This window comes from Plecotus auritus (assembly GCF_963455305.1).
Source record: "Plecotus auritus genome assembly, chromosome: 5".
NCBI classification, from domain to species: Eukaryota; Metazoa; Chordata; class Mammalia; order Chiroptera; family Vespertilionidae; genus Plecotus; species Plecotus auritus.
In genome coordinates, this window is record NC_137776.1 from 155,921,270 (window position 1) to 155,946,754 (window position 25,485).

The window sequence follows — 25,485 nt, forward strand, 5'->3', positions numbered from 1 at the left end:
AAAGATTTTATTAAACTCATTAATTTATGAGGAAGCAAGTAAGATGTTAAGACCACTTGAAGTGAAAATATAGGAGCTAAGCATTTACAGTCCTAAAGTCCATAAATCATAACCTTTGGAGTTATCTTTTTCATCGGACTTAAATATTTGTATCTCTACTGAATAAATATATATAAGTTAACCTCCGCCCTACGGAGTTATAGTATAGTCCAGTCAGTAGAAAACTAATCAAAGGTGTAATCCCAGAATTACACCAAAAGATCACCTAATGATTTCTTTTACCTGTTTCCAAGGCTCAGATAATTTGTCTGACAGATTGTAGTCATCAGTTTAGACTTAGTTGCCAGGAATTGGAATCTGTTTCCCAAGCTTTGAAAATGTAACTTTATGTTGAGGACATATGAAATGAATTCTAAAATTTAGCATATCTATCTTAGAGGTAGATTATTTTCAATTTCAGAGATCAAGTTCCTTGTTACTTAAGAACATGTTTAAGTGAAATGTTATTGGCATGAGAAATTGTCATTCCAAATCTTTTTATTTCCTTTACAGAAATTTTATCGAATTATAGTTGGTACTACTCTGCAATGTCTATGTATGACACCCGGAGTGAGGAAAGAGAAAGTGCTGGAGGTAGGTGATCTCAGAGATATCGAAGTCTGTATGTCATTATTGCCTCTAAAAAATGTGCGCTTGCCTATAACAGATAAACAGACTAGCCAGTCTACCAACCAGACTACCAATCTACTGCACAACTGACGAGGAGAGGAAATAGGCTTCACAGAAGTAAATACTTCGTTCTTACTAGGATAAGGTCTACTGTTTTGACATCTGAGAATTCTAACTGGAGTAGTTACAATCTCTCATCTTTTGTACTTTCATTTGGAAGTTCACCAGGAAAGCATGTGTTCCTTTTCCTCTCCCACCCTTCCCAGCCGCCTCCTACTGAAAAGAAGTGGTCAATGTGAAAAGAAGTTGCCAAGGCAGATAAGGTTAAGCTTTGCTGCCTATTTGTGGCCACAGCAAATGGCTATGGCTATCATGTCAGGAAGTATTTTCATTTACTTCCATGCTTTCCTTCGGTGAAGCCAAATACTAAAGGGAACTGGGGTAATCACACCCAAGCCAGCTTTCAGAATGAAACTGCCTGACATGGGCAAAGGTAAATTTTTTAACATAAAATTTTGAAAAAGCAAGCCAGAATGTAGTTATATATTTCAGCTTTCTTTTGAGGAATAGAGAAGGTGCAGATAATGAAATTAGGTCACTGATTTAAGGCCACACTCTATCTTCTTTACTTTCTGTCATTGTGCAGTTGTCTGATTCCTGGGGGAAGCCCATTCTAAGGGCACAGGCCTGAGTTACAGACAGAAGTCCATTCCAAGGCACAGGAAGAGAAAGTCAGTGAACTCCCAATCAAGGGAAAACTAGGCAGTTCTCTCCTATTCTCATAGCTGCTAAAGGAGAAAGGGCTGAGGAAAACAAATGAACTGACCAATTTCTCCTGCATGTTCCTATGAACAGAATAATAGATAGAGAGCAGAATACTGTAGGAAGTAATAAATTCAAGGCAAATGAATTTAGTAATCATCAATAAAGACTGATTTATTTATTCAACAAATATTTATTGATCACAAAATGAATGCCAATGACCGTGTTACATGCTGGCGATACAGTGAGATGCTACTTCACATCCACTAAGATGGTTAGAATAAAAAGCAGGCACTAACAAGTGTTGGCAAGGATGTGGAGAAATTAGAACGCTCATTATGCAGGGAATGTAAAATATTGCAATTATAAAATAATGCAACTACTGGGAAAAACTATTTGGCAGTTCCTCATAAAGTTAAACAGAATTGTCATACCAGCAATTCTCCTAGGTATATACCCAAGAGAAATAAAAACATGGCCACACAAAAACTTGCATATGAATGTTTATAACAGCCTTGTCCTGTTGCCTTCAGAAAACGGAAACACTTGAGGGTTTTATTTTTATTGTATTTCTTGATTCTTTTTTTTTTTTTTTAATTCTCACCTGGGGATATGTTGTTATTGATTTTAGAGTGAGAGGGAAAAGGGGGGTGAGAGAGAGAGAGAGAGAGAGAGAGAGAGAGAGAGAGAGAGAGAGAGAGAACATTGGTGTAAGAGAGAAACATCAATTGGTTGCCTTCTGTAAGTGCCCCTACTGGGGATTGAACCCACAACCTGGGTATGTGCCCTAACCAAGAATCAAACACATGTCCACGTGTCCTTCAGTGCATGGGACAATGCTCCAACCAGCTGAGCCACACTGGCCAGGGCTTTCTTGATTCTTTGAACACAAGATGGCCGCCACAAGATGGCCTGCAAGGGAGGGCAGTTGGGGGTGATCAAAAATCCCATTTTTAAACAGATATCCTCAACAAGAAAGTGTGAGGTAGTGAATCTTCACTAGCAGCCAGCATCCCAGACTGATTTGCAGAGAAGCATCCTTCTCATCAATTCTCTCCTCTTTCTTAGAACAAGAGAGATACCTGCAAGCCAACAATGAAGAATTCAACAGTATGTTTGGATATCCAGTGAGTATCAGGTCGCTGGCTATTTCAGAAGGGTGCTGAAATCTCCCTCTAATATTCCCCTTTGTTGGTGGGGCAGGAATTTCATTGTAGATGTAGATCCTATAACTTAGGTTCTGCTTTCTTTCACATTCCTATACATTGAAGGCTGGTGCAGTGAGGGCTCAGAACCAAAATTAATCCAGTGGCCTAGGCTCAGGGAATAATATATCTCATATTTTGGGTTTTATATATAACTCCTAGAAAAGAAATACTTGTTGCTTTTTCTAACACAGATGAAAGCATAGTTCCACAATTTTCTTTTTTCATTTAGACATCTATTACAATACATATAGATCTACCTAATTCATTTAATAGCAGCATAGTTTTCCATTATATTGATACTAGAGGCTCAGTGCATGAAATTCATGCACAGGTAGGATCCCTAGGCCTGGCCTGCTATCAGGGCCAATCAGGTTCCCTGCCTCCCAGCCTCCCCGGCTCCTCCTTCCCTCGCTCTGCTCTGCCTCAGCTGCTGGTCGCCCGCCATGTTCCACGCTGCCCCCTGGTGGTCAGCCACTTGTCATAGCGAGCAAGCGAACTCCCTGTCTCCTGGTCGAACTCCTGAGGGGACAATTTGCATATTAGCCTTTTATTATATAGGATACCTTAATTTATTTTACCAGTTTCCTATTGATGAACATTTATTTATTTATTTATTTATTTATTTATTTATTTATTTTTTAATATATTTTATTGATTTTTAACAGAGAGGAAGGGAGAAGGATAGAGAGTCAGAAACATCGATGAGAGAGAAACATCGATCAGCTGCCTCCTGCACACCCCCCACTGGGGATGTGCCCGCAACCAAGGTACATGCCCTTGGCCGGAATCGAACCTGGGACCCTTGAGTCCGCAGGCCGACGCTCTATCCACTGAGCCAAACCGGTTAGGGCTCCTATTGATGAACATTTAAAATGTCTTCATCACCCTGGCCATTGTGACTCGGTGATTAGAATGTTGGCCCACAGACTGAAGGGTCATTGGTTCGATTCTCAGTCAAAGGCACACACCTCGGTTTCAGGTTCATTCCCCAGCCACAGTGGGGGCATGTCCAGGAGGCAACCAATAGTTAATGAATAAATAAACAGATTTGACTGATTCCATTTCCCTGACCCTCCCCAGTGTTCATTTTCCTCCTATTTCTCTACTTTCTTCCATTCCTACACCGTTTCCTCTTCCCAACCCCTAAATACTGATTCCCATTATGTACTTGGCCTTCTGTTCTCCTCTATTCCCCCATTTAGCCATCAATCAAGTACACTGCCCAAATAAATAAAGAGCCCAACAAAATTCCACCACCTCTATCATGCTTAAATTTTATCACATGTGCCAAAATAACTAAACACTGAGGAAGTTCATAGTTAAGCAGACGTTCTACATTCTTGAGATATTGCTTCTGACTTGACATTTAAGAGTAGAACAAAACACTCTAGTTGCCAAGTTAGTGAAGAAGTACTGATACTTCTGTCTTGAGACAGAATCAGCATGGCTTTTGTCTTCATTTGCTAAACAAATGCTACCCAAATGAAATACATTAATCCTATCTAATAAAAGAGCAATATGCAAATTGACCATGCCTCCACTACACCCACAAGCCACGCCCACCAGCCAATCAGGAGTGAGTATGCAAATTAACCCAACCAAGATGGCTGCGGCCATGGAGAGAGCAGGAGGCTTGGGTTGCCCCCGGCAATGGAGGAAGCCAAGCTTTCCGCCTGCCCTGGCGGGCCCAGGCCTCTGCTCAAGGCTACAAAGTTTCAATTATAGAAGATAAATAAATCCCAGATACCAGGGCCTCCACTTGGGTCACTGGGGTGGGGGGGGGGCGGTGGCCAGCCTGCAAACCACCACAGGCCCCTCACCCAGGCTGCCCCATGCCCCAAGGGAACCCCCACCCTGATCCGGGACACCATTCAGGGCAAACCAGCCGACCCCCACCTGTGCACCAGGCCTCTGTTCTATCTAATCCTATCTAATAAAAGGATAATATGCAAATTGATCATCACTTCAACACACAAGATGGCTGCCCCCATGTGGTCAAAGATGACTGCCCCCATGTGGACACAAGATGGCCGCCACAAGATGGCCTGCAAGGGAGGGCAGTTGGGGGTGATCAAGCCTGCAGGGGAGGGCAGTTAGGGGTGACCAGGCCTGCAGGGGAGGGCAGTTAGGGGTGACCAGGCCTGCAGAGGAGGGCAGTTAGGGGCAAACAGGCTGGCAGGAGAGTGGTTGTAGTGGTTCTCAACCTTTCTAATGCTGAGACCCTTTAATACAGGTAGGATCAGGCCTAAACGGGCAGTTGGACATCCCTCGAGGGGTCCCAGATTGGAGAAGGTGCAGACTGGACTGAGAGACACCCCCCCCCCATGCACAAATTTCGTGCACCGGGCCTCAAGTTAGCTATTAAATCAAATGAATAATCAATAGTGACAGTCAGCTGCTTCAGTAAGGCAAGAGATGAAAAGGTCTTTGGGTCCAAGTATCAGAGCCATTTGGACTTAGACACCAAAAATCCAAGGTGTCTTAGAATAATAATAAAAGAAAACTATTTCTTTGTTAGAATAACATACCCTCAGGACTAGAATGGCTCTTATAGATCATTTAGTTAGAACTCCATGCAAGACAAACCTCTGAGCTTCTCTGGGAGTAGATCTTGTTTAGTTGTTTTTCACTTTCTACTAGTATAGCCCAGCATAGGGCTGTGAACAGAGCAAGCCTTGAGACATGTATAGTATTCAATTTATTGTTAATTGGAGAAATTATGGAGAAAATAAAGGGAAAACACCAAGGAAACCTTAGTTTTGGCTTGGATCTCTAACCTCCTAAGTGCTAAGCTATTTGACCAGTTTCTCTTCCCTTGGGAAATAGACCTTGGGCAAGTCTTGGCTGGGTAGCCTATCTAGCCTTCCTGGGCAAGGTTTAGCCTCAGGACTGAATGATTTTGGTTCTCCAAGAGGATGCTGATGTCCTCCCAAGGAAGGGCCCAGCAAGATTCCTCATACTTGAGTAGTATCTGTACTCCAGGCCTGTACGTGGGTTTATTCTTTTCTTTAGGCTTTCTAGATGGAGGATGTGGAGGAGAAGCCCTGTTCATAGGGAATTATTTGGTCTCATTCTTCTGCTTTTCTTGAGCACTTAGATTCAAGCTCTGACATCTGAGGTCAAATGATTGTAGACTCAAAGATAGAAAGTAAGATGGTTCTGTCAACATCTTCAGATTGGGACTGAAGAGGTAGCACGTTCCCATTTTCTTTTTTTCTTTTTTTTTTATATTTTATTGATTTTTTACAGAGAGGAAGGGAGAGGGATAGAGAGCTAGAAACATCGATGAGAGAGAAACATCGATCAGCTGCCTCCTGCACACCCCCCACTGGGGATGTGCCCGCAACCAAGGCACATGCCCTTGACCGGATTCGAACCCGGGACCCTTCAGTCCGCAGGCCGACGCTCTATCCACTGAGCCAAACCGGTTTCGGCGCACATTCCCATTTTCACTTAGCAAAATATAGCTTAGATATAGGCCAAAACTATTCAAACTCTCTCAGGACAATTAAGGGGCAAATGATTTTCTAATGCTGACAGCAACCAGTGTCGGAACCTTCAGTGGGCTAGGGGTGAAAGAAAGTAATTTGCTTTTGGCATTGACATCCTTCAGCAATGAAACCAGCATGTAAAGACACATCAAAATGAGTTTTCCAGACTAAGAAAACCTTCATTAGAGAACTCTGGAGTGGAGCAAACACAAATAACTTGCCTATTTAGAATTGAGGAGGACCTTAGAGGCCAGAGGGTAAGATGAAATGGAAGGATTTACGATTCTAAGAAAAGAAAGTATTTGGATGGCTACACAAGTGGACTGAATCTCAGGGGACAGTACAATCCCAACTCTGCAACTAACAGTGTGATCTTCAGCAAATAACTTCAGTGCCTTAATTTACTCATCCTCAAAAGGTGATCATATAGTATTCCCTCATGGGGTTGTTTTGAGGATTAAATAAGTTGCTACATATAAAATGATTAGAACACTGCCTTGCATGTAATAAATATTCACTAAGTGTACGTTTTTATTGTTGATTTTATCATTATCAATAGTGTCAATAAACAAAGAATTCTCTCCAGTGCAGAAATACCTTCTGCCTCCCCCCAAAAAACCCATATTGATCAGGCTCAACATCTTTGCATTCTCTAGACCAGTGGTCGGCAAACTGTGGCTCGCGAGCCACAGTTTGCTGCTCTGTTGACTAATGAGTTTGCTGACCACTGCTCTAGACCACTCTAGGCCTCAAAGAAAACATTGCAGGAGGGAAGACAAATACTTCTTTCCTTCCTTTGGTAGGGGGATTGTGGCTTTTCACCATTTCAGAATGGCCTTGGTCCTTTTTGTTAAGCCTGGGAGGTGGGGGTCTTTTGTTCCTCTAATTGTGCTTGTTTTCTTTTACTCACAGGACAATACCATCAAGACCTCAAAATATAATGTCTTTAACTTCTTGCCCATGAACCTATTTGAACAGTTCCAGAGACTCGCCAATGCATATTTTCTCGTTTTGCTAATCCTACAGGTATTGCCTTTGTGACCTTTTCCACAGAACATTTTATCAGCCTCTCTGGGGTCAGGTTGTATAATCCGTCCTTCTCATCCCTAAACTGAGAAATGCCCTCTGTCATTAGGTAACAGGCAAGTGGATGGTTGGAATCTCAGGCCAGTCCTCTAGAGTAGCTTTGGTCAGGATTAGCCAGGATGAAACAAGCCTCTCCAGGAGGAAGGAAACAAGGTCACTGGATCCCAAGGAAGGGGAGCCCCTCGTTATGGCTGCACGGCCACAGTTCAGCCTGACCATAAGAGGCTAAAGACTCTTCACCCCAACTGCAGCTACATCCCTATTCCTCCTTCCTGTCCCAGCCTACCTGACAGAAAGTTAAAATGCAGGCATGCTGCAGAAGGAGCATGGTCTAGAATAGTGGTCGGCAAACTCATTAGTCAACAGAGCTAAATATCAACAGTACAACGATTGAAATTTCTTTTGAGAGCCGAAAACCGACTTCTGCCCATGGGCCACGAAGTTTCAATCGCACTGTACGTGTGTGCCCACATGTGGTATTTTGTGGAAGAGCCACACTCAAGGGGCCAAAGAGCCGCATGTGGCTCGCGAGCCGCAGTTTGCCGACCACTGGTCTAGAACATAAGAATATCAGCACAGAGCAAGGAAGTAGGACGAGGTAGGCCCAAATTAGGAGAGAGGGACTGATCATCTCATTTTCCTTGTGCTGAAGAAGTGTGGGAGGGTCTGTGGTTTTCCCATGTCCACTCTTACCCGCCTACCCCCAGCACCTTCATTTTCACAGGAGAAATGGCCCTTTGCCATCAAGACAAATGTGGTAGAGTTCAGGACACATAGGTAGCAACTGATATTCTCTTCTTTTTTCCTTAGTCCTTGTGAGATGTATACTTATATTTGGGGATTATATGAAGGCTGCAAACAGTGAAAAGCAACCAGGATAGTTGAATTTATTATGAACCTATGGAGATGAAAATGGTGTTGTGGTAGCGGCAAGTATATTGTCCTTTAAGCTTTCTGACCCAAGTTTCTCTCTCCTTCCCTCTCACAGTTGATTCCCCAAATCTCCTCCTTGGCCTGGTACACAACTGTAATACCCCTGATAGTGGTGCTGTCCATAACAGCAGTGAAAGATGCCATCGATGACCTGGTAACGTGGCTTTCTAGGCCTTTAGTTCCTCACTACCTAGTCAGGCTGGGGGACAAGAAGGACTTCCCAGAACTACCTATTGCTAAGAAGAAGCATTGAATGGAGAGAGAATATGTAATTTTCATAGGCCCAAGATTGGTAGTCTGTGCATGGCCAGAAAGAGGCAATGCAAGGTCATTCTCTGTCTTCCTATTACCACCACTCAGCCCCTTTTCCAGGCTTCCTTCCATTTTTTTTTTTAAATAACTCACCTCTTCTTTCACTCCCCTCTTAGCTTTCTCTGGGTTTGCTCTCATCCTTCTTTCTCCATTCCTTCTTCTCTTGTTTTTATATCTATCTTCCCTTCATCCTTCTGTCTCCTCCCTTTTTTTCCTGTTCTCATCTTCCCTTTGCACATTTCATTTCTCCTCTCCAACTCTCCCTATTTCCCTTTCCGGCTTTCAAACATTTTATTTTTGGTGGGTTTTTTTGTTAATCCTCACTTTTAGGGAGAGTGGAAGAGAGAGGGAAAGACAGAGAAACACTGATGTGAGAGAAACACATCCATTGGTTGCCTCCTGCACGAGTCCCAACCAGGCCCCGGGCCAGGAAGGAGCCTGCAACCAGGGTACATGCCCTTGACCGGAATCAAACCTGGGACCCTTTGGTCTGCAGGCCGACTCTCTATCTACTAAGCCAAACCGGCTAGGGCTCAAATTATTTTTTTAAAATATATTTTTATTGATTTCAGAGAGGAAAGGAGAGAAAGAGAAAGATAGAAACATCAATGATGAGAACCACTGATCAGCTGCCTCCTATACACCCCACACTGGGAATTGAGCCTGCAACCCAGGCATGTGCCCTGACTGGGAATTGAACCGTGACCTCCAGGTCAACCACTGAGCCACACTGGCTGGGCTCCCTTTCTGACTTTCAATGCTATTAAGTATGCACCGCCAAGAACCCTCTGGTTTTGTGACGCTTCCTTTCCTTGGAGGGAGAAACTGGCTCTCAGTGAGTGCTGCATGGCTTCCTCTTTGCTCCTTACAGCAGGTCCTGCATAGAAGGGTAGGGTGAGGACCCAGTACCATGCCTACTAGTGGGATTTGGAAAGCCAGTCCTGTTGACCTGCTTGCATCTTCCATAAGAGAGTTCTGATTCTGCCAGAATAGATATTTAGAGCAAAGTTTGAGAGAAGGATGTTTCTCCAGCTCTTTAACTCTGTAACTCTTTAAACCCAGAATTAGCACATGGTTTAAATTTCGATTATGACTGAAGTCACAATGCAAAAATGTTACTTTATTTTTTCTATAACTAAACTCACTGTTGCTGGTAACAACCACCCTACCCTTTTTAAAAAACAAAACACTTAACTTGCCAATTCAAAATAACCTATTTACTTCTGATTTAGAACTCAATCTCTTTAAGATAAATATTCTGACCAATTCAGGATTTTCTCTGCCTCCTTCCCAGTCCTATCCTTTTCTCAGGGAGAAATCTCAACTGAAAGGAGGGGATTCATGTGAGTCCTACATGTGAGTCCTAGCACTAGGACATACCCTGTATTTGTCCCCCTTCTATTTGGACTTTTTTTTTTTTTAATAAATCTTTATTGTTCAGATTATTACAATTGTTCCTCTTTTTTCCCCCCATAGCTCCCCTCCATCCGGTTACCACCCCAACCTCTGCCCTTACCCCCCACCACTGTCCTCATCTATAGGTGTACGATTTTTGTCCAGTCTCTTCCCGCACCCCCACAACCTTTTCCCCCCAAGAATTGTCAGTCCACTCCCTTTCTATGCCCCTGATTCTATTATATTCACCAGTTTATTCTGTTCATCAGATTTTTTATTCACTTGATTTTTAGATTCACTTGTTGATAGATATGTATTTATTGTTCATAATTTTTATCTTTACCTTTTTCTTCTTCTTCCTCTTCTTAAAGATACCTCATATAATACTGGTTTGGCGGTGATGAACTCCTTTAGCTTTTTCTTATCTGTGAAGCTCTTTATCTGACCTTCAATTCTGAATGATAGCTTTGCTGGGTAAAGTAATCTTAGTTGTAGGTTCTTGCTATTCATCACTTTGAATATTTCTTGCCACTCCCTTCTGGCCTGCATAGTTTCTGTTGAGAAATCAGCTGACAGTCATATGGGTGTTCCCTTGTAGGTAACTGTTTTTCTCTTGCTGCTTTTAAGATTCTCTCTTTGTCTTTTGCTCTTAGCATTTTAATTATGATGTGTCTTGGTGTGGTCCTCTTTGGATTCCTTTTGTTTTGGGTTCTGTGCACTTCCTGGACTTGTAAGTCTATTTCTTTCACCAGGTGGGGGAAGTTTTCGGTCATTATTTCTTCAAATAGGTTTTCAATATCTTGCTCTCTCTCTCTTCTTCTGGCACCCCCATAATTCAGATATTGGTACACTTGAAGTTGTCCCAGAGGCTCCTTACACTATCTTCATATTTTTGGATTCTTTTTTCTTTTTGCTTTTCCGGGTGGGTGTTTTTTGCTTCTTTGTATTTCAAATCTTTGACTTGATTCTTGCGATCCTCTAGTCTGCTGTTGGATCTCTGTATATTATTCTTTATTTCAATCAGTGTATGCTTAATTTCTAGTTGGTCCTTTTTCATATCCTCAAGGGTCTCGCTAAATTTATCAGCCTTTTCTTAAAAATTCTTGAAAAACCTTATAACCGTGGTTTTGAACTCTATATCCAGTCGTTTGCTTTCCTCCATTTCTGTCATTTGTGACCTGTTTCTTTGTCTCCGCATTTTGGCTGCTTCCCTGAGTTGATAGAGTGGCTTTGTGTGCTAGGTGTCCTATAGGGCCCAGTGGCTCAGCCTCCCCAGTTACCTGAGGTGGACACTCTTGGTGCACCCCTTTGTGGGCTGTGTGCACAGCCTTGTTGTAGTTAAGCCTTGATTGTTGTTGGTATCACTGGGAGGGATTGACCTCCAGGCCAATTGGCTGTGAGAATCAGCTGTGTCTATGATGGGAGAACATCTGTGCTGGAGATACCCTTATGGGGCAAGATTTGCTTCAGTGGGGCTTTGGTGCTCACTGAGTCTGCCCCCTGAGTGTGTCCCTTATGGATCTGAGGAGTTGTAATCTGGATGGTCCCACTCTGACCCCTGGGTACACTGGCTCCTGGATCTCCAAGGAGGTACTAATTTAGCCTCTGCCTGAGGCCACCCAGCAGGAGCTCCAGAGAGATCTGCAGATTCCTCTTCTTTGTTTGAGGTTGGAGGTGCCCAAATGAGGCCCAGCTGTGAAGCAATGCAAGCTGCTGTGGAGCCTTGGGCCTTCTTTTGGATATTCTGGGTCTCACTGACTCAGCTGTAGGTAAATTTAAAATTCAAAGGACCAGGCCATTCATATGCAAAAGCCTCTGTGCTCAGCTTGGATGGGGCAGAGTCTCATGGCGGAGCAAACAGCTATGGCTTCGTGGGGCGGGATCACAGGGCGGGGCAAACAGTGATGGCTTCCAGTCAGCCCTGCCCTAAGAGGCCTCTGGAATTCAGTGTCCCGTGGTAATCACTGCAAGCACCTCTGAGAGAAAGCCGCCCTCGAGTTTCACCTGCTGCCAGACAGTCCAGTTTCTCCCTGTATGAGTCTGGGTCCCCAGAGTCTTGCCCGGAACTGGAGTTCAGAGCAGTGGGGAGCTTTTGTCTCCCTCCTGATTGAGAAAGCCCACCACGTACTCAGTTGCCAGCCCTCTCTGTGTGTGAGTCTCCATACCTCAGCCTTTTGCAGCTCCTCTGAGTCTCAGTGTGCTTTTCTCTTTCCCTCTAGTTGTAGAATTTCCACTCAGCCAGCCTTCCTGTGGTTCTGGATGATGTCCGTTTTGTCTTTTAGTTGTAGTTTTGAAATTGTTGTGCGAGGCAGCAGTTTAGTTTACCTATGCCGCCATCTTGGTTTCTCCTACACTCTTCTATTTGGTCTTTGCTAAATTTATTATGAATATAATAGAATCAGGGGCATAGAAAGGGAGTGGACTGACAATTCTTGGGGGGAAAAGGGTGTGGGGGGTGTGGGAAGAGACTGGACAAAAATCATACACCTATGGATGAGGACAGTGTCGGCGGGGGGCAGTAAGGGCAGAGGCTAAATAGATGACTGAGCAGAGCTGCTATTGGAAAAGTTTGTGGAGTTCTCATTGCATCCACTGTAGGCTTCTGAATGTGGACCATGGTTGGGGGTGGGATGGGAATATGCTTAAGGATAATTAGCTTTCCCTGTACCTACCAAGGAGTATGAGACTCCATTCTGCCCATGTTTTTGCATTCTGTCCTCTGTGGCCTTCGATATAAGTTGTTTGTTCTCATCCCCTGGGCTTTGGCTTTTGATCTTTAAAGCCAAGATTTTCTCTCTTTCTTCTCCCTTGGTTCTTTTTCAGAATTCCCTTTTCAGCTTCTCAGAGACAATCAGCCTCTTGGCCTGGTTTGGTTTTTTTTTTTTTTAATGTTTTTTTATTGATTTTTAGAGAGAGAGGAAGGGAGAGGGATAGAGAAATAAAAGCGTCAATGGATAATAGTGGAATGACTTTGCGGGGGTTGAGGAAAATTACAAAGAGGGTGAACTACATTGGATAATATTTCAAAATATTAAGTTTCTACATGCCATTTGCTCAATTCTATTACCTGAACTTTTGTGTGTGTGTGTGTGTTTGTGTGTGTGTGTGTGTGTGTGTGTGTGTGTGTGTGTGTGTAATTTTAGAAAAGGCACCAAAACGACAATCAGGTCAACAACCGTTCTGTTCTGGTCCTGATGAATGGCAGGTAAGTCCTTCTAGGGAAGCTAGTTTAGGTAGGACCGGCTCGGGAGAGGGTTGGCCTTGTGAACACTTAATGTGCTGGGGGCTTTGGAAAGGTAGTTCAGGTCAGTAAAAATAACCTCAGATTGGACATAAGAAGAATTTGTTTCTAGGTCTAGCATACCCTGAACACACCATATGACCTCAGACCTCTCTGGACCTCGTATTTCTTATCTATAAAGTAGAGATCATATTCTCTACCTTAGAGGATGTTTATGAAAATAAAAATTAAATAATATATATTACAGCAATTAATAAATTGTGACATGGTATTAATGTGCAAGTGGTTATTATTAGTGCTGTGATCAGCATGGAGACATCTCTCTTTAGAACCTCAGTGAATTCTAATATGCCTTATTGGTCATTCTTTCTGTAGCCTTTGGCCAGACCATCTTTTTGTTAACAATCTAAAGAAAGTATTGGCATTGACCCCACTGCTGTGGTGTTTGGTCATAGCTATCTCAAGTGTTAGGTCAGTGTTTATATTTGGTGGGGTGTTGCAAAATTTGAGCAATTCACTTACGGAAGGAATGGAGAGAGGCAGGAATAATTCCTATATAAAGCAAAATATGAAAACTGTCATAAGAGGTACAAAAATTATTATAAGAATTAATAAAAATGAGCAATCATAGCTGGTTAAAGGAATCAAGGAAGACTTTTGGAAGGAGGTGATGTTTGTGCTTTAAGAGATGGGGAAGAATTCAACAAATAGAGATTGCGTGAGAGGAAAAGTGACCAGTGTGTGCAGAAGCAGGTTGCAAAGAAGTACAACCCTGAAGGAATTCATGATTGAGGTCCCATCTTTTTTCATGTAGGCCTTATAGAACACCCAGTAACTATAGTTTTAATCAGATAATTCTATAGTGTGAAGTTCTTGGAGATCTAATCCTTTTATTTATTGTGGTTGCTGATCCTTACTCAAGGTGGATTATTTCCTCAAGTGTTTTGATCTATTGAAGCCTTTCATAAGTACCACCAAAAAAGGCAGTAGTGAGTCAAAAGAACATTTTAGAAGAACATAAATAGAGAAAAAAGAAAGACAAAAGTGAGTGTTTTAGAAATTTGCAAGGCTAGGGAGTTACTGATCAAATGAAGTAATTTGAGCACTTGGGTTTTATAAGGTTATTGAAGAATTTGTCAGAGAGTGGTGTTGTGGGAGTTCGAAAGCAGGGCCCTGACTTGACTTAGTCACCCAGTGAGTGTCTGATTAATTGAACATTGGCAGTGAGGCTGGTTGTTGAAACAGTCTATATTCCAGAAGTAGCTTTCTTCAGAGCACGTGAGTCTGAGCAGAGCTGCTACTGTAAAAGTTTGTCTGTTTTGCAAGTTGTGATTTCTGTTGTTTTTATTTCTCAATAATTTTGGTTAAAGCACATGCTAGTGGAACTTTCTTTATGGGAATTCTAAGTGGCCTGAGTTCAGGTGGTATCCCTCCGAGGGGTTTTTTGTTTGCTTTTGCCAAGTAACTCATGGGTATCACCTTCTCCCGTGCTTCATGAGGTTACAAATTCTCTGGAGAGTCCTCCACTCCCTGGCCCCAACCCTCCAGGGTAAAATAGACAAACTTTCTTGCCAATGAGTTGATTTTTTTTAGACCACCTTTTTTCTAATGGTGTTGCCCTTTCCAGAGTCTTGGCTTTATGAGGGGTTCTTAGTTCCAACTCTCTGCCTCTCAAGATCCTAAGGCTTAATCTCTTGGCCCTTTGGAGGTCTAAAGTAAAACTCAAGTTACTAATTATTAATATTGACTGGCAATCCCCTCCCCCACTCAGGGCAACAACAGCTTCAGAACATACTTCTGTTCTGAATTTCAATCCTGTCTTTTTTCCTGGCTCCTCACAGAGTGTTAAATATAGCCTTGCTTTTGAAAAAATGTTGGCTTTATTTTATCTAGCACTTCTAAGTATTTGTATTAGGAAAAGTACCAGAGTGTTACGGAACTCCAGGAGGTACTATTCACAGAAAACAGAGAACATAACATGAATGATCTCCTCTGCGGTCCAAGCAATGCCTTCTCTATCTCTATCAAATTTTCTAAACCAAAAGTTAGAATGAAATGCTTGGAGATTAAAAATGTACTTATGGCAAATAGGACTGAATATTTTAAGTTGGGAGGGAATATCTCCTCCTCTCCTGAATCAGGGACACATGGTTGTGATAATATCCAGGAACAAAGTAGTAATAGTTTGACAGCTCCTTGTATAACAAAATATAAATTTTTGTTTTAAAAACATATATAACAATACATAATGCAAATGTAATATAAATATACATGATACAACATTTAAAATTTTTATTTTAAAAACATACATTTGAAAGGTAATATATGCAAGCTTTTATCTACAGGAGAGGCCCGAATGCTGTAGTGCTGTGTTCTACTGGTGAAAATCATGGCAGACAGAATGCCAGAGAACTGGCAAAAGTGAATTTTGAATCAAGACAAAATAAAACACTCGGATGTTTTTCTCCAAAGCTTACAGCTACTACCTTTAGTACTATCGCCCTGATTTGAAAATTAGGAATAAAATAAATAAACGTATTGAGATTTATCTGCATAGAGATGATACTTGAAACCAAATGAAAAAGGTTCAAGGATATATAAATAGTGATTTTGTAACAACATAGTGATTATGTTTATATTATAAGATTAAAAGAAAGTTGGATTTGAATAAGATTTAAAGAAATATAACCCTGGAATTTGAAGAAAAAATTGGGCCATATTCTTGATTGTAGCAGTGATGCATCACAAACTGATTTGGTCGTCCTCTGAGCCTTGAGTTTATCTCAGCTTTTATTTTTTTCTTTGATTGTCAAAAAAGAACTTCGGGGGAATTCTCAGAGCAGGTATTCAAGGGTTATTTTCTTATAGGATGGAGAAGAAAAAATGGATGAATATCCAAGTGGGAGATATAATAAAATTAGAAAATAATCAGCCTGTCACGGTGAGTATTTCTTTGGGTTTTTTCTCTTTTGGCTTAAGTGTGTACAAGGGAACCCTTTTAGCACTTCTACTGCCACTGCTTTTAGGGACTTTCATCTGCCTCACTTTGCATGCAGAGATCAACAGTTCCTGTGATAAGAAGCTTGTTCTTGTCCCCTCTCACCATAGCTACAGACAGTGTGAGACTAGTTCTGGGAGAGGGGTTTATGGTAGCAGTGATTGGTCCTAGACAAAAAAAGTAACTACTCTTGTCACATTGGAATGTTAAAAGTCCGCCTTCCTGCTTTCCTTATTTTCTCTTGACTTTTCTGACCACAGGCTGATATACTATTACTCTCTAGCAGTGAGCCCTACAGTATGACATATATAGAAACAGCGGAACTGGATGGGTAAGTGTTCCCTCCTAATGGTCCATTAAGGTGATTGAGGCAGCTTAGAGTGATTTTTCACTGAGAGAGAACATGATGCCAAGAATGAATTGTATTCTCAGGTGGAAGTACTAAAGAGACTAGAAATATCCAGCTAAGAGAAGATAGGAGGCCAGATTCTTGGGACCTCAAGTCTAAGGCTAAGCTCTTGATAGCATTAACTGAGCATTCCCTGGGTACAGAATCTGGGCAAATAACTTCATATTCTCTGCCTGTATTTAATAATGCTGAGTGACAGGAAAGAGGTTAACAAAACTTTAAATTTTCAGAATAGAGTTACAAAGTTTCTGGGGCCAGTATGGAGGTAACTATTTACTGATAAAACACCATGTTCTATAAAGGATTTAAGGTAGAAATTCATTAGCATACAAAAGCTAAGGTCTTAGGATGATAGAGGCCATCTTCAGAGAGCTTGCCTTATAGAGTTTTGAATGGATCTGCATTCTCACAACTATTCCTCTTGGTGCCCACAAGCTTTTTGAAATATGGCTTCTATTTTTGCTTCTGTCTCTGTGCATTCCTATATCAGCAAATGGTTAATTGGGATCCCCTCATGAGTTCTATAAATATTTATGAAGTGATGAGTTTGTTTACTTGAAGGTGTGTGCAGGTTTTTATCAGGGCATGCTCCTTATTCTTGAAGGGAGCAGGTGCATCCTCCACGTTGTTTTGTGATGTCTCTTCAGCTGCTCTAGAGCATCTATTCAGCAAGATCTTGTGGGTTGTTTAAAAGAATCGTGGTGTGTTGCAGTGAGAGGGGAGAGGGTGTGCTGAAAATAGCTTCCTTGTAGAGCCATTCCACCTCAATACTGTCAGAGAGAATAGTAGGAGTGAGTCTTACAGCTCAAACCTATAGCCCAAGTTCTGTTGACAATATCTATTTTCTAAAACTCCATGAAGAAGTAGGAGAAACTGGACCTGTATTGCTGTTGTGTATGTGTCCTGTATGCTGGTTCTGTGTGCTTTACTCTAGTGAAACCAATCTGAAAGTGAAGCAGGCCATCCAGGTTACCAGTGAAATGGAAAATGACTTGAGTCTGCTTTCTGCCTTTGATGGTAAGTTAGCATATAGGTTTGCCCGCCCAAATTTTTATCAGTATAGGAATGGTTCAATAAAGTATTTATATTCATACAGTGAATTCTATATCATTTTTTAAAAACAATATTCAAGTTGATATTTATTGACATGGAAAAATATTTTTAACACTAGAGGCCTGGCGCACGAAATTCATGCACTGGGGCGGGGGGGTGGGGCATCCCTTAGTCCGGCCTGCGCCCTCTCACAGTCCAGGAGCTCTTGAGGGATGTCCGACTGCCACAGAGGCAGAGGCGGGAGAGGCTCCCGCCACCACCACTGCACTCGCCAACCATGAGCTCGGCTTCTGGCTGAGCGATGCTCCCCCTGTGGTAGCGCACTGATCACCAGGGGGAAGCTCCTGTGTTGAGCATCTGCCCCCTGGTGGTCAGTGTGCGTCACAGCAACCTGTCATTACACTGTTTGGTCAATTTGCATATTATTATATAGGAATAGGATAGTCATAAATGGAAAAATATTACAATAGACTGTGCTTAGTATATATAGCATAAACTTGTTTTTTGAAACATGTTTATGAGTACATGTGTAGAAAAAAGTTGAAGGATGTACTTCAAAAGGTTAATAACACTTAATCTCTAGGCAATTGGTGAATTTTACTTCTTTCTCCTTTTAATATTATATACATATTTACAAAGGCCATATTTTGCTTTACTAACCAGGAATAAGTACAAATTATTTTCATTTTGAAAATACTAGGTTTGATTTTGTGGTGGTTTTTCTTGTGTGTGTGTTTTTTTTTTTTAGGTTTGCTTTAAGTTAAGTAGTTTAAAATTTTTTTTTCAGATTCAGAGCTCATATGATCTAGCAGTACTGATAGTGATAAGTTACCATGTGGGTTTTCTCATCTGTGACTCTCTCTGGATAAGCCATGTCACAAACAGAATTACTCTTCTCTGATGCCCAGAAACCATTGTCTGCCTTTCTAAAGGGAGCTGGTGAGAAATGGGCAGCATCTGAAATGGGGAGAGGATAGGAAAAAGATGTGTATGTATTTTGAAAGAGGGATGTTCTTTCCTCTTTTATGTTAAGCCTCCTTCTATCCTATTAGGAAAGGCTTAATTATAGAACCAGCACTCTTACTCCTTTTTTTTTTTTTTTTTCAGGAGAAGTGAGGTGTGATGCTCCCAATAACAAGCTGGGCAGATTCACAGGAGTACTAACTTATAAGGGGAAAAACTACCTCCTGGACCTTGATAAGCTGCTGCTCCGAGGATGCATCATCAGGAATACAGATTGGTGCTATGGCTTAGTGATTTATACTGGTATGTCTCCCTGAGCCACAGTTAGACCCCAGCCTGCTGGATGTAGATGTAGTACTCAGGTATATATCAGAACATTATGGCTTTGAGGCAGATAGAAAGGGAGGTGGATGGATGGATGGATGGATGGATGGATTTAAAAAGAAAACTTTTTCCCCCAAGCAATGAGTTGTCCACATATCAACTCTTCCTTTGTTAGAGGAAGGCTTTGTGTTCCAAATCATAACTGGACACAAGAGAAGGAATACATATAGAAGTACACATAGAATTGGCCTATGAAGGGGGAACTTGTAAAAGGGGAGAGTATACATGTGGACTACTCCCCTGAGGAGAGAATAAACACAGTGCTCATTATGGAGAAGAATGTAAACTCTAATGTGAAGGGTTCATGCCAAAGGAAAGGCACATGTGGATCATTAGCAGTGGCCTCTCTTGAGATGTCATTTAGGATCATAATCCCTTATACTTAATGAAGGATTTTCTCTGGTTATGATATGGTTCAGGAAAATGGAGGAACCTTCTGTGCTACTCTATGCCCTCGGTGACAGTGGGCATTGCTGACAACAACCATAGTAAGATAGCATTCTGAAGGTAGCATCAAGGAAAATTTACTACAGTGAATTCTACTCAACTCAGAGCTTCCCTTCTAGAGAATTTACTCCTAGACTGGGGGTCCTAGATGCCTCACTTCTGTGGAAAATAATGGGATCCAAGCCCTAGAGAGAAGCTTAAGAATCCAGGGAGGCCTTGGTGGAACTGTCTTCATTGATTCTTGACCTATAAGTGGCAGCTTCTAGGCTACCTAGTCCCAAACTCAAAAGATTTATAGACTTATTTTTTTCACTGTACTTAACTACCCACACATATTACTATGCATAAAAAGCTCATTTTCAGCAAAATGTTTTTTTCCTTAAAGCAACAGCAGTGAAGTTGCCAACCAGCACAAATCTAGTTAAGATTTCCCTCTTACTCTTGGTTGCATGATAGTGAAAAATCTCTGGGGACTTTGGGAAGTTCAGAACAGAGGAGCACTGATGCCACCTAGAGCCTCTCAAGGTATGCAGGGCAGAATTGAATTGCTGTTCCTGCTACATGATGTGTAAGTTCTACTGTGATCTCCACACTCCTCTTGAAACCTGGGGAAGAGGCAGTCTTTCTACGAACCCTTGGAAGATACTGTCCTTTGTAGATTTCAGTCTCTCAGCCAACTTCTCATTAGTTCAAGCCCTTCAAGGAATGCTTAAGAGGAAAGAATGGCATAGCTTATGTACTGCATAAGTTTGTCCACATACCAGGGAAGTTTCTGCTCCCTCATATGTAAACATTGATGAAATTTCTTTATTAGAGTAGGTATAAGACTAATAATCAGATGGTAAAAGGCCAGAGAAATTGCTACTTACACTTTCTTCTAAACCTTTTGTTTTCTCTGCAACCATATCTCTCTAGTAATATCCAATTCATATCCAGTAATATCCAATATCCAGTAATATCCAATTCTAGTGCCTATGGTCATTAAAAGCTTTTTACTTCTGCTCACTATCTGCCCTGTCATGAAGAAATATGGACTTTCTGTCTCAGCTCCAAAGAAGTCTCAGATCCCCAGCTTCCACCTCAGAAATCGTTGCCTTTTCCTTTCTCCCTTTCTCAATTAGAAACTTTAAATAAAACTTGGTTCAACGGTGGGTTTTCTAAAAATAAAAATCTCCTTATCAGAAAATCCCTTTTCTAAGCTAAATAAACCAGGTGGTAATGAGAGAGAAGCTGTGGCTTTTATTCTGACTCAGCTTATCTGTGAAAGATTACTTTGCAGAAATACTTGGAGTTATTCTTAGATACAAACTTTCTATTCTTTGAGTTACTGCACCAACTATGAGCCTTACTACAGGGTTTTATCCCTGGCACTGAAAAGAGGTTTGATTAGATGATCATAAAGGCACATCCCAACCCAATTTCAAGCCTCTGGGTATATTCAGTAATTCTAAGAGCTGATGTCTCCCTGTTTCTACTAGGGCCAGACACCAAATTAATGCAGAACAGTGGAAAATCCTCTTTTAAACGGACGCACATAGACCATCTCATGAATGTCCTTGTGGTCTGGGTAAGTTAAAGACTTTTTTGTATTTCTTTATGAATAGACATACTTCCCTTCCTTCCGTGGGAGTAGCTGGTATTTCCAACTTAGGATTTAGTTCTTTGAAAGTCTCAAGCAATATTTGGGACCCCCACATACTAAAGTCTGAAGTAGAAAAGAACAGAGCCAATTGATAAGGAATTCTCTAGTATATACCTTTGTTCTGGAGGATAGTCATGATTTATTTAAGATGGATCAAGGGCCTCGAAATTAAGACGTGTTTTTATTTTCTCATAACCAGTCTTACTCATGACCACTTTAATAAAATCTTACATGGCTAATAGAACCCCTTACTTGAACTGATGATTTTCAAACTCTTAGATGAATCTAAGGCAGGGGTGGGGAACTATTTTCTGCCAACTGCCATTTGGGTATTTATAACATCATTCACAGGCCATACAAAATTATCAACTTAAAAATTCGCCCACTATATTTGGTCAAACATTTAATTAACCTACTCCTAATGGCTTGGCAGGTCCAGACCAAATGATTTCGTGGGCCTTATGCGGCGTGCTGGCTGGACATTCCCCACCCCTGGTCTGACGGCTGCTGCAGGGGGATTGAGGTGATCAGTTACATTTTGTCCTGGCTTCCTCATTCTAAAGGTCCTGCTTCAAAAAGAGCAGCTTCATGTTTATCAGTTCCGTAAGGTTTCGGTTAGAAAACAGAGGATTCTGCTGCTAAGAAATTAAATTTGGAAAGCACGACAGTAGAAAATAATCAGCCTTGAAAATAGAAGTTTAAATTGAAGACTAATGAATCAGTTACTTTATTTCCATGCTACATATACAGGTTGCCTTTATTCTTGTCAGATATAGACAGATTAATGAAGAAATTCTCTGCATAACCAAGCAGTTCTAGTGCTGTCTATACTTAATTATATGACCTTTCGTTTTTTTTTTTGTTTTTTTTTTTGTTTTTTTTAAATATATTTTATTGATTTCTTACAGAGAGGAAAGGGAGAGAATAGATAGTTAGAAACATCGATGAGAGAGAAACATCGATCAGCTGCCTCCTGCACACCTCCCACTGGGGATGTGCCTGCAACCCAGGTACATGCCCTTGACCGGAATCGAACCCGGGACTCTTCAGTCCGCAGGCCGACGCTCTATCCACTGAGCCAAACCGGTCAGGGCGACCTTTCGTTTTTAATTTTACTCTATTGCTTAGACTCTGAAAATTCAAAAATGCCTTTTCTTTCTGTACATTTCTCATAAATATCTGAATTATGTAACTACCCGCCCTCCATTATTTATTATGGGATATATCACATTTCTTTTTCTAAATCCTTTGAATTTAGTAAATAGGTTTTAGAAAATTAGGAAAGTTTATTCAGCTTTGAGATAAAAAATTCATATTCACTATCTTTCTCTTTCTATTGCTGTTTACATAGCTTTCAGCAGTTGAAACAAAGTGACATTTTCTGGTTTCTTAATGAGGAAGACAATCACAGTTGAAAAATTAGAAAGGCGATTTAGGCAAATATGCCTTTGATAATATAAGAAACATATATCATTAGACACTTAACAAGGTCATTTAGCCTAGGTTTGTCTTCAAAACAGAATGTCTCCCATATGCATAGGAAGGTTAACTAAACTACTTGTTTACCTGTCTTAAGCGTAGTGATAATAATTGATATCTGTATAGAGGTATTTTATTTTTATTTTTTTTTAATATATTTTATTGATTTTTTACAGAGAGGAAGGGAGAGGGATAGAGAGTTAGAAACATCGATGAGAGAGAAACATTGATCAGCTGCCTCCTGCACACCCCCTACTGGGGATGTGCCCGCAACCAAGGTACATGCCCTTGATCAGAATCAAACCTGGGAGCCTTGAGTCCGCAGGCCGACGCTCTATCCACTGAGCCAAACTGGTCAGGGCTGTATAGAGGTATTTTAACTTTTTTATAATATTTTCATATTGCTCACTAACCACAGCCTTAATACATCCATAAACAATAAGCACATGGCCCTAACTGGTTTGGCTCAGTGGATAGAGCGTCGGCCTGCGGACTCAAGGCTCCCAGGTTCGATTCCGGTCAAGGGCATGTACCTTGGTTGCGGGCACATACCCGGTGGGGAGTGTGCAGGAGGCAGCTGATCGATGTTTCTCTCTCATCGATGTTTCTAACTCTCTATCCCTCTCCCTTCCTCTCTGTAAAAAATCAATAAAATATATTTTAAAAAAAAATTAAAAAAAAAACCAAAAAACAATAAGCACATGAAGAAGTGTTTTACCTATTTGACAAACATGGAAATTGAGACACAGTAAAGATAAATATAATAAATAAAATCCCACAGAAAAATAATGGCAAAGACAGGTCTATCTATGACTCATCAAGTTATCAAGTCATATTTACTGAGGATTTATTATATAGCCAATACATGCCAGATGTGGTAAGAATCATAAGGATGTATAAGACCTAGGACTAGGAGAAACCAAGATGGCGGCATAGGTAAACACCTAAACTGCTGCCTCGCACAACAATTTCAAAACTACAACTACAAGACAGAATGGACACCATCCAGAACCACAGGAAAGCTGGCTGAGTGAAAATTCTACAACTAGAAGGAAAGAGAAAAGCTCACAGAGAATTGGAGGTACGGCAAAGGGGCTTTGTGCGCGCAGAGAGGAAGGGCGGCTGAGAGCCTGGCTGACTTTCTCTGGCGGAAGGGGGAAGGAAGCCTCCGACCGCACTGAATCCCAGTTCTGACTGCACTGAACCCCAGTTCCGGGCGAGCCCCTGGGGACCCACGCTCTTACGGGGGGAGTCTGGACTCTTGGGCGGAGACTCGGGAGCCGGGGAAGGCGGAGGACTGAAAGCGATTACGCGCCAGTGCGCACAAAGGCTGCGGAGGTTGCCACAGGCTTTCCCTAGTGGAAGGGAGTCAGAGGCTCCTGAATGCACTGAGCCCCAGTTCTGACTGCAGTGAACCCCAGTTCCAGGCGAGCCCCTGGGGACCCACGCTCTTGTGGGGGGAGTCTGGACTCTCGGGCGGAGACTCGGGAGCCGGGGAAGGCGGAGGACTGAAAGCGCGCGCGCGCCAGTGCGCACAAAGGCTGCGGAGGTTGCCACAGGCTTTCCCTAGTGGAAGGGAGTCAGAGGCCCCTGAATGCACTGAGCCCCAGTTCTGACTGCAGTGAACCCCAGTTCCAGGCGAGCCCCTGGGGACCCACGCTCTTGTGGGGGGAGTCTGGACTCTCGGGCAGAGACTCAGGAGCCGGGAAGGCAGAGGTCTGAAGGCACGCACATGCGCGCAAGGGCAAGGCTGACGGGAAGCCAAGACTGAGACTCCACCCCATCCAAGCTGAGCACAGAGGCTATTGCAATTTGGCAAGTCTAATCCTATAAGGCTGTCTCCAGCACTGAACTTCTCCCAGCATAGACACAGCTGATCCTTACAGCCAACTGGCCTGGAGGTCAATTCTTCCCAGTGATACCAACAGCAATCAAGACTTAATTACAACAAGGCTGTACACACAGTCCACAAAGGGGTGCACCAAGAGTGTCCACCTCAGGTTAACTGGGGAGGCAGACCCATTGGGCCATATTGGAAACCTAGCACACAAATCTACTTTACCAACTCAGGGAAGCAGTGAAAATGCGGCGTCAAAGAATCAGATCACAAACGAAAGAAATGGAGGAAAACAAACGACTGGATATAGAATTCAAAACCACGGTTATAAGACTTTTTAAGAATATCCTAGAAAAGGCCGATAAATATAACAAGACCCTCGAAGATATGAAAAAGGACCAACTAGAAATTAAACATACACTGACTGAAATAAAAAATATTATACAGAGACCCAAAAACAGACAAGAGGAACACAAAAATCAAGTCAAAGAATTGAATTACAAAGAAGCAAAAAACACTCAACCGAAAAAGCAAAAAGCAAAAAAAAAAATCCAAAAAGTTGAAGATAATGTAAGAAGACTCTGGGACAACTTCAAGCGTACCAACATCAGAATTATGGGGGTGCCAGAAGAAGAGAGAGAGCAAGATACTGAAAACCTATTTGAAGAAATAATGACCAAAAACTTCCCCCACCTGGTGAAAGAAATAGACTTACAAGTCCAGGAAGCCCACGGAAGCCCAAACAAAAGGAATCCAAAGAGGACCACACCAAGACACATCATCATTAAAATGCCAAGAGCAAAAGACAAAGAGAGAATATTGAAAGCAGCAAGAGAAAAACAGTTAGTTACCTACAAGGGAGCACCTATACGACTGTCAGCTGACTTTTCAACAGAAACTATGCAGGCCAGACGGGAGTGGCAAGAAATTTTCAATGTGATGAATAGCAAGAACCTACAACCAAGATTACTCTACCCAGCAAAGCTATCATTCAGAATTGAAGGTCAGATAAAGAGTTTCACAGACAAGAAAAAGCTAAAGGAGTTCATCACCACCAAACCAGTATTATATGAAATGCTGAAAGGTATTCTTAAAGAAGAGGAAGAAGAAAAAAGTAAAGATAAAAATTATGAACAACAAATACATATCTATCAACAAGTGAACCTAAAAATCAAG

At 41.8% G+C, this 25,485-nt stretch overlaps 1 protein-coding gene across 1 annotated transcript in view; it reads left to right on the top strand.

Moving 5' to 3' along the window:
• The window catches only part of LOC308248346 (phospholipid-transporting ATPase FetA-like), a gene marked incomplete at its 5' end in the record, with an annotated part of 81,102 nt that overhangs the window by 16,187 nt on the left and 39,430 nt on the right, over positions 1-25,485 (top strand). Inside the window, 6 exons of the mRNA XM_080668312.1 lie at positions 7,043-7,156; positions 8,205-8,303; positions 16,356-16,426; positions 17,439-17,521; positions 18,665-18,823; positions 20,830-20,918. Coding sequence (XP_080524438.1) covers positions 7,043-7,156; positions 8,205-8,303; positions 16,356-16,426; positions 17,439-17,521; positions 18,665-18,823; positions 20,830-20,918 — 615 coding nt within the window. The remainder of the gene's footprint in view (positions 1-7,042; positions 7,157-8,204; positions 8,304-16,355; positions 16,427-17,438; positions 17,522-18,664; positions 18,824-20,829; positions 20,919-25,485) is intronic.